Source organism: Gadus chalcogrammus, chromosome 4 (genome assembly GCF_026213295.1).
Source record: "Gadus chalcogrammus isolate NIFS_2021 chromosome 4, NIFS_Gcha_1.0, whole genome shotgun sequence".
Taxonomy (NCBI): Eukaryota; Metazoa; Chordata; class Actinopteri; order Gadiformes; family Gadidae; genus Gadus; species Gadus chalcogrammus.
Genome location: NC_079415.1, coordinates 36,234,375 through 36,243,251, shown reverse-complemented (window position 1 = coordinate 36,243,251; position 8,877 = coordinate 36,234,375). Strand labels below are relative to the sequence as shown.

At 46.4% G+C, this 8,877-nt stretch overlaps 2 protein-coding genes across 2 annotated transcripts in view; both read right to left on the bottom strand.

The window, feature by feature from the left end:
- The window catches only part of dnajc27 (DnaJ (Hsp40) homolog, subfamily C, member 27), a 6,658-nt gene extending 3,057 nt beyond the window's left edge, over nt 1–3,601 (bottom strand). Inside the window, exons 1-3 of the mRNA XM_056588020.1 lie at nt 2,585–3,601; nt 1,214–1,296; nt 706–775 (exon numbers count right to left, since the gene is read on the bottom strand). Of these exons, the coding sequence (XP_056443995.1) occupies nt 706–775; nt 1,214–1,296; nt 2,585–2,671 (240 nt within the window). The 5' untranslated portion in view covers nt 2,672–3,601. The remainder of the gene's footprint in view (nt 1–705; nt 776–1,213; nt 1,297–2,584) is intronic.
- Nucleotides 3,602–3,965: 364 nt separating this feature from the next.
- On the bottom strand, nt 3,966–8,847 carry LOC130380722 (high affinity immunoglobulin epsilon receptor subunit gamma-like). The gene is made up of 7 exons (XM_056588027.1): nt 8,554–8,847; nt 7,135–7,232; nt 5,605–5,649; nt 5,329–5,358; nt 5,177–5,233; nt 4,528–4,560; nt 3,966–4,411 (listed from the first exon to the last, which is right to left on the bottom strand). Exons 1-7 carry the CDS (start codon nt 8,612–8,614, stop codon nt 4,337–4,339), a joined length of 399 nt encoding a protein of 132 aa, XP_056444002.1. The 5' UTR covers nt 8,615–8,847; the 3' UTR covers nt 3,966–4,336.
- Nucleotides 8,848–8,877: the final 30 nt, after the last annotated feature.

The window sequence follows — 8,877 nt, the reverse complement described above, 5'->3', positions numbered from 1 at the left end:
TCAACATCATCATAATAAAGAAATGGATCGATACGGTCACGGGACCAGGTGATGAACTCATTACCACCTGACCAGGTAGCACTCATTACCACCTGACCAGGTTATACTCATTACCACCTGGGCAGGTAGGACTCATTACCACCTGGGGACCAGTTGATGAACTCATTACCACCTGGGCAGGTAATACTCATTACCACCTGGGCAGGTAGAACTCATTACGCACCTGGGGACCAGGTGATGAACTCATGACGCACCTGGGGACCAGGTGATGAACTCATTACCACCTGACCAGGTGATGAACTCATTACCACCTGACCAGGTAGGACTCATTACCACCTGACCAGGTAATGAACTCATAACCACCTGACAAGGTAATGAACTCATTACTACCTGACCAGGTAGGACTCATTACCACCTGACCAGGTAGGACTCATTACCACCTGACCAGGTAGGACTCATTACCACCTGACCAGGTAGGACTCATTACCACCTGACCAGGTAGGACTCATTACCACCTGACCAGGTAATGAACTCATTACCACCTGACCAGGTAATACTCATTACCACCTGACCAGGTAATACTCATTACCACCTGACCAGGTAATGAACTCATTACCACCTGACCAGGTAATACTCATTACCACCTGGGCAGGTAGACACAGAGATTTTATGTGCGTGTTTGTTTGTGCTTGTGTGTGTTCTTACCTCATAGAAAAAGGGGTGACCAGCCATGTCAAAGATGTTAACTTTGATTTCTCTGTCCCGAACCTGAACCCTAACACACACACACACACACACACACACACACACACACACACACACACACACACACACACACACACACACACACACACACACACACACACACACACACACACACACACACACACACACAGTCTGGTTAAAGCTGCACTATGTCTATAGAGGAGGGGGGCGTGTCCTTACTTGGTGACACCAGTCGATGTCTGATTAAAGCTGCACTATGTCTATAGAGGAGGGGGCGTGTCCTTACTTGGTGACACCAGTCGATGTCTGATTAAAGCTGCACTATGTCTATAGAGGAGGGGGCGTGTCCTTACTTGGTGACACCAGTCGATGTCTGGTTAAAGCTGCACTATGTCTATAGAGGAGGGGGCGTGTCCTTACTTGGTGACACCAGTCGATGTCTGGTTAAAGCTGCACTATGTCTATAGAGGAGGGGGCGTGTCCTTACTTGGTGACACCATAGTCGATGCCGATGGTCGCCAGATACTTCGGCACGAATCTCTTCTCACAGTAGCGCTTGATGATGCAGCTCTGAAACAAGCAGAGGTCAAGTGGTCATCAGAGAGAGGGGTAGAGAGATATAGTAACAGAGAGAGAGAGGGGTAGAGTGATATAGTATCAGAGAGAGAGAGGGGTAGAGAGATATACTAACAGAGAGAGAGAGGGGTAGAGAGATATACTATCAGAGAGCGAGAGAGAGGGGTAGAGATATACTAACAGAGAGAGAGAGAGGGGTAGAGAGATATATACTGAGAGAGAGAGACTAGACATTAGAGAGAGAGAGAGAGCTGTTCATATGACTTTCTATGAACAATGCAATAATCAATGCAGCTTGCATTACAACACAATAAGGAAGTTTGTAACATATAAACTGATTCAGTTTTCTTTCCTTTCTAATCTTCTTTTCTATGTCTTTAAGAAAAAGCCGCTCTTAGTCAATTATAAGAATGAGAACTTGTTTGTCGTCTTGTGTCTGTCTGTGAGTTTGCGTGCATGCTATGCGTAGGCTGAATCGTAATTGCGTCAAGACAAATCAGATTGGCCAATACACATTGAAGATAAATTAAATAATTGTAATAATTGTTACGAGAGTAGTGTATGTGTGTGTGTTTGTGAGTGGACGAGTGAGGAGAGCGAGCGGTAGCATGTGTCAGTTTGGTGAAGTAATTAACGAGTCCGGTTGTGTCTGTGCAAACGTGTACTGTTAAGTTTGTGAAACTAAGAATAGTGTACCCAGCCTGTCAATAATCGTCTGCCGCTTCATACCGACCATGTTCCGCCCTATAAGCAGACCCACTGCTTGTCAAAATGAAAGGTGTTACCCCCGAGAGAACACACATCGCATAATTAGTATGATTTGATCAGAATGATTGGAACATATTGGTCGGTTTTGCGACCAACCAACCAATGAAAACTTGGTTGACTGAGACTCTTCTCATCGACTAACGTTGGTCGACTAGTCTGGGGCAGCCCTATTCAACACTGACCTCAGCGTCACCCTCATACTAATGTACACGTTATTATAACAGGTTCACTCCTATAACATGTTACCTTGCCGACCTCGCTGTCCCCCCGGCTCATCAACCTAATACTGTAACATGTTCACTCCTATAACATGTTACATCCTCTGACATGTTCACTCCTATACCATGTACTCTAACATGTTGACTCCTATAACATGTTACCTTGCCGACCTCGCTGTCCCCCCGGCTCATCAACCTAATACTGTAACATGTTCACTCCTATAACATGTTACATCCTCTGACATGTTCACTCCTATACCATGTACTCTAACATGTTGACTCCTATAACATGTTACCTTGCCAACCTCGGCGTCGCCCAGGCTGATGACCTTCACTCTCAGGGCCTTCTTGTTGTCGCGTCTCTTCGTCACGTTGGTCTCCATGGTGACGCTGCTTTTACTTGTTTTTAGCGACAAAGCTAACGGCTAACAGCTAACCCGCTAGAGGGCTATAAGCTAAAGGCTAACCCGCTAGAGGGCTACACGCTAGTCGCTAGCTGGTGAGGTGTGGAAGTACTCCGTCGTGTTGACAACATTGTCCCAGTACCGCTGAGGTCGTGGTGAGGTGAGACGAGCCCCCGGAGTGCTAAGGGTTGAGCTTACTGCTATCAACCCGCCAGCGTCGGCTCTGGATGGGATGCTAACTGTAGCCAGCAGTCCAGTCCCGCCACGCCCCTCTCCTCCTAGCGGTGCGTTCTTGTCCGACACATCCTGGGACACCTGGGGTTTGAGTGTTGACTTCAAATAACCAATCGGGAAGAATTGAGAAAAAGACGCAGTAAAAGACCAAAAGAAGCAGGCTCATATTATGGATTTAGAACTGGCGTACGAATATGTATTTAATTCAATATTGCATGATGGCAGACAGACATAAAGGGTTTCTTACTTCTAATGTTTACGCAGTTTGAGAAAATCCAAATAAACTAAAAATGAAAAGGGACATCCTAAATGTATTTATTAATAGGAATGTATTAAGCATGAAATAATATAAGGAACTAATAAAATCAATAAACTGAAGTATATCATAGCAAAACAAAATTGACATAAAGAACATAATATTACCACAATATCAAGATTAAATTCAGTTATTCAAATAACATCTCAGGAAAGCAGATTTCATGGCTACAGTATCTCAGCTCGTTGGGCGTGAAAGGGTCTGGAGGTGCGTTCAGGAGCGTGGTTGTTTAGCAGTCTGGCGGTGCGTTCAGGAGCGTGGTTGTTTAGCGGTCTGGAGGTCCGTTCAGGAGCTTGGTAGTTTAAAGGCACCCAGTGCAACTTTCGAGGCTTAAAAATAAACATTCAATTTCTAGTCTTTTTTACACGTAGTAAGTTTCAATAACTCCATACCATTACATACCGACATTCAAGCAGCAAAGTTGAGACGTCGTTGTGTGGTGAGAACTGATGGAAAATCGATAACAACAACAATGCCGCCATTTTCTTTATTTTTTGTAACCTACAATAAATAAAGCAGGCTTCCAGTCAATGGAAAAATGGCTTCTCCCCACCGGCGATTGTTGTTGTTTACGATTTTCTATCAGTTCTCACCACACAACGACGTCTCATCTTTGCTCCTTGAATGTCGACATGTAATGGTATGGAGTTATTGAAACTTACTACGTGTAAAAAAGACTAGAAATTGAATGTTTATTTTTCATTGAATGTTTACATGAAGTTGCACTGGGTGCCTTTAACGGTATGGCGGTGCGTTCAAGAGCATGGTTGTTTAGCGGTCTGGAGGTGCGTTCAGTAGCGTGGTTGTTTAAGGGTCTGGCGGTGCGTTCAGGAGCCTGGTAGTTTAGCGGTCTGGCGGTGCGTTCAGGAGCGTGGTTGTTTAGCGGTCTGGTGTGCGTTCAGGAGCGTGGTTGTTTAGCAGTATGGCGGTGCGTTCAGGAACGTGGTTGTTCAGCAGTCTGGCGGTGCGTTCAGGAGCGCAGTTGTTTAGCGGTCTGGAGGTGCGTTCAGGAGTGTGGTTGTTTAGCGGTCTGGAGGTGCGTTCAGGAGCCTGGTTGTTTAGCGGTTTAGCGGTGCGTTCATGAGCGTGGTTATTTAGCGGCTGGCAGCAGCTAGGGGTTGCATCGGTAGGGTGTTGTAGGTGTCTCTGTCCCTGCCCAGATTCAGATCCTGGGTAACCACGGAGAGAAGACCACAATTAACACAAGATGACAAGGTTACCACGGTAACTAGAACACAACGTGGTAACCATGGAGAAAAGATGACTACAAACTAAAGAGACTCACCTGGTAAACCTGTTGATCGTTCTTCCTTTGGCGCTACAGAGGGAGGGGGGGGGGGGAGAGAGAGAGAGAGATTTTGTAACAGCTTTTTATATTTGACATAGTTCATATTTTCCTTTTGGTCGCATTTTTCATCTGCTTTGGCAATGTGTTTGTTTCCCATGGCAATACAGCTTTGATGAATTGAAGGGAAGGAGAGAGAGAGAGAGAGAGAGAGAGAGAGAGAGAGAGAGAGAGACAGAAACAGACAGACAGACAGACAGACAGAGAGAGAGAGAGCAATAGAGAGAGAGAGAGAGAGAGAGAGAGAGAGAGAGAGAGAGAGAGAGAGAGAGAGAGAGAGAGAGAGAGAGAGAGAGAGAGAGAGAGAGAGAGAGAGATAGAAACAGAGAGACAGATAGACAGAAAGAGAGAGGGACAGACAGACAGACAGACAGACAGACAGACAGACAGACAGACAGAGGGAGGCATAAAAACAGACGGACTGACAGACAGACAGACCGACAGAGTGGGAGGGAGACATAAAAACAGACAGACAGACAAACAGACAGACAGACAGACAGACGGACAGACGGACAGACGGACAGACGGACAGACAGACAGACAGACAGACAGACGGACAGACGGACAGACAGACCACACACATGCTTACTTCTCGTTTCAGAGGTAGTTCATTGTAATCAGCATCTGGGTCCCGCTTCTTCAATGGCTGAAAGAACACACACACACACACACAGTGTTACTAGTGTGTGTGTGTGTGTGTGTGTGTGTGTGTGTGTGTGTGTGTGTGTGTGTGTGCCTTACTTGGTAATGTTGTTCTGGTTGGGTGCGGTTCTGAAACAGGCATCAAAAAATATTTATAGAATGCGTCCTTGTATATATCATCATATGAATAAATAATATGTCTAATAATCACGATCGGTCGATATTCCTTTTTGTAAATTCATTTGTTTGCATTAATTTCATCATTACACACACACACACACACACACACACACACACACACACACACACACACACACACACACACACACACACACACACACACACACACACACACACACACACACAAATATTTACCGAGAAGAGGTTTTCTTTGTCTTTCTTCTTCTTGGAAGTGAAAAACTAAACAAATACAAAAGAAAAACCCAAACTCAGAAAATATGAAATGCAATTATGATGCATAGATACAGTATGACGGCTCTAGAGAAAGGTACAAACTCCTAGATATAGATACAGACTCCTAGCTCTAGAGAACGTACAGACTCCTAGCTCTAGAGAACGTACAGACTCCTAGCTCTAGAGAAAGGTACAGATTCCTGGCTATAGATACAGACTCCTAGCTCTAGAGAAAGGTACAGACTCCTGGCTATAGATACAGACTCCTAGCTCTAGAGAAAGGTACAGACTCCTGGCTATAGATACAGACTCCTAGCTCTAGAGAAAGGTACAGACTCCTGGCTATAGATACAGACTCCTAGCTCTAGAGAAAGGTACAGACTCCTGGCTACAGATACAGACTCCTAGCTCTAGAGGACGTACAGACTCCTAGCTCTAGAGAAAGGTACAGACTCCTAGCCCTAGAGAAAGGTACAGACTCCTAGCTCTAGAGAAAGGTACAGACTCCTAGCTCTAGAGAAAGGCACAGACTCCTAGCTCTAGAGAAAGGCACAGACTCCTTACTATAGAGAGAGGTACAGACTCCAAGCTCTAGAGAAAGGTACAGACTCCTGGCTATAGATACAGACTCCTAGCTCTAGAGAAAGGTGCAGACTCCTGGCTATAGATACAGACTCCTAGCTCTAGAGAAAGGTACAAACTCCTAGATATAGATACAGACTCCTAGCTCTAGAGAACGTACAGACTCCTAGCTCTAGAGAAAGGTACAGACTCCTAGCTCTAGAGAAAGGCACAGACTCCTAGCTCTAGAGAAAGGCACAGACTCCTTACTCTAGAGAAAGGCACAGACTCCTTACTCTAGAGAGAGGTACAGACTCCTGGCTATAGATACAGACTCCTAGCTCTAGAGAAAGGTACAGACTCCTAGCTCTAGAGAAAGGTACAGACTCCTAGCTCTAGAGAAAGGTACAGACTCCTGGCTATAGGTACAGACTCCTAGCTCTAGAGAAAGGTACAGACTCCTGGCTATAGGTACAGACTCCTAGCTCTAGAGAAAAGAGATGGAAGGTTAGGGTGCAGGTCAGGGTGTAAAGGTTAGGGTGTAGGTTGGGTGTAGAGGTTAGGCTGTAGGTTTGGTGTTAGGGTGTAGGTTAGATTGTAGGGTAGGGTGTAGAGGTTAGTGTGTAGAGGTTGGGGTGTAGGTTGGGTGTTAGGTGTTGGTAAGGGTGTTAGGGTGTAGGTTAAGATGTAGGTTAGGTTGTAGAGGTTAGGGTGTAGGTTGGGTGTTAGGGTGTAGGTTAGGTTGTAGGTTGGATGTTAGGGTGTAGGTAGGGTGTTGGGTGTTAGGGTGTAGCGGTTAGGGTGTAGGTTGGGTGTTAGGGTGTAGGTTAGGGTGTAGGCTGGGTGTTAGGGTGTAGGTAGGGTGTTAGGTGTTAGGGTGTAGATTGGGTGTTAGGGTGTAGGTTAGGGTGTAGGTTGGTCGGGGCAGACCTTCTCCTTAAGGTAGAGTCCGGTGATGACCAGACCGTACCCGGCGAGGAAGCCGTCCAGGATGTAGCAGAGTCTGGGGTCGTACATCGTCATGCCCGCTACAGGGGTCACAGAGGTCAAAGGTTAGCGTTCAGCGCTGGATGGAGTCAGCCTGATGGGCTAACGTTAGCCTGAAGGTGCTAGCCTGATGGGCTAACGTTAGCCTGAAGGTGCTAGCCTGATGGGCTAACGTTAGCCTGAAGGTGCTAGCCTGATGGGCTAACGTTAGCCTGAAGGTGCTAGCCTGATGGGCTAACGTTAGCCTGAAGGTGCTAGCCTGATGGGCTAACGTCTGCCTGCAGGTGTTGATGAAGTTTGAACGCTCCAGTGACGGGGGCGTCGCCCCCCTAGGTTCCCGCCGGTGTAACAACACGCTGTTCGCGTCACTGCTGCCTCGCGTGTAGGTTTGGGATTCAGTCCGACCACCGCCAGGCCCTCGGGCTCATGGGCTGAGTCAGGACGCCACACTGTGGTTCAGAGGAAGTCCCCATCACAGAGCCGTCAGACACTCTGTATGTGAGCGTGTGTGTGGCTGTGTTATATATTTGTGTGTGTGTTATATGTGTGTGTGTGTGTGTGTGTGTGTTATATGTGTGTGTGTGTGTGTGTGCGTGTTAAATAAGTGTGTGTGTGTTTGCGTGTATGTGTGTGTGTGTGTGTTGTCAAGTAGGGTTGATTCATCGGTGTCCTTTAGACATGTAAAATAAAGGAGTTTTTATATTTACTTGATAAAGCACTTACTCTTTTCCACTTTAACAGTACACTGTTTTAGCAGCACAATGACCAATGTATAAAATGTGTCAAGACAATAAGGTATAATAATACTGCGTTAGACCGGACCATCTGGGTCTGGTGTAACCTACAGCTACGCCCGGAGTTTGGAATGTGGTTGTCGCTCGTGTGTGTGTGTGTGTGTGTGTGTGTGTGTGTGTGTGTGTGTGTGTGTGTGTGTGTGTAAGATGGCTGCAGCAGTAGGGCAGCCATTTTGAGGAACAGCCGTGTTTACGGCCATCGGCTCACTCCTTCTGAGTGCACCTCTAGTGATCAACTACAGATCCATTATTGATTTGTATCCTAGTTGGGCTTCTCTCTAGTACTGATCAACTACAGATCCATTATTGATTTGTATCCTAGTTGGGCTTCTCTCTAGTAGTGATCAACTACAGATCCATTATTGATTTGTATCCTAGTTGTGCTTCTAAACCAGTTTAAACTAAGGACTCAAGTGTGTCTTAGTTCAAGTTGTTTCTAAACCAGTTTCAAGTGGATCCTAGGTGTTTCTAAACCAGTTTAAAGTGGATCCTTGGTGTTTCTAACCAGTTGAAGGTGCAGAACTGGTTCTGGCCGGTGCAGTAGGTGTGTGTGTCGAGCGGTTCTTACCTGCAGCGGCGGGCAGAGAGAGCAGCAGCAACAGGCCCACAACGGGTGGCAGGAGAGACATCTCAGCAGGAACCAGAACCAGTCACACCAGAACCAGACACACCAGCACCCAGTCACAACAGCACCCAGTCCAACGACGAGCCACCAGATGAGAAGCAGCTCTTCTCCTTATTCTCTCTTCTCTTTGTCACACGCAGGCAGGATGTGGTTAAAGACAGCGATCACACTAAATATACATGCTCACACTAACGCGTACCGACGCAGCCTCAGCCAGTTTAACCCCACAGAAGGGTTTCAGAAAGGTTTGACTTTAAGTCACAGAGG

Bases quoted from the DNA above. Each gene is read 5' to 3' on its own strand.
- LOC130380722 (XM_056588027.1), bottom strand. From the start codon at position 8,614: ATGTCTCTCCTGCCACCCGTTGTGGGCCTGTTGCTGCTGCTCTCTCTG. The intron at 7,233-8,553 runs GTAAGAACCGCT...TGACCCCTGTAG, and splicing joins CTCTCTGCCCGCCGCTGCAG to CGGGCATGACGATGTACGAC. The intron at 5,234-5,328 runs GTAAGGCACACA...GTGTTCTTTCAG, and splicing joins AACCAGAACAACATTACCAA to CCATTGAAGAAGCGGGACCC.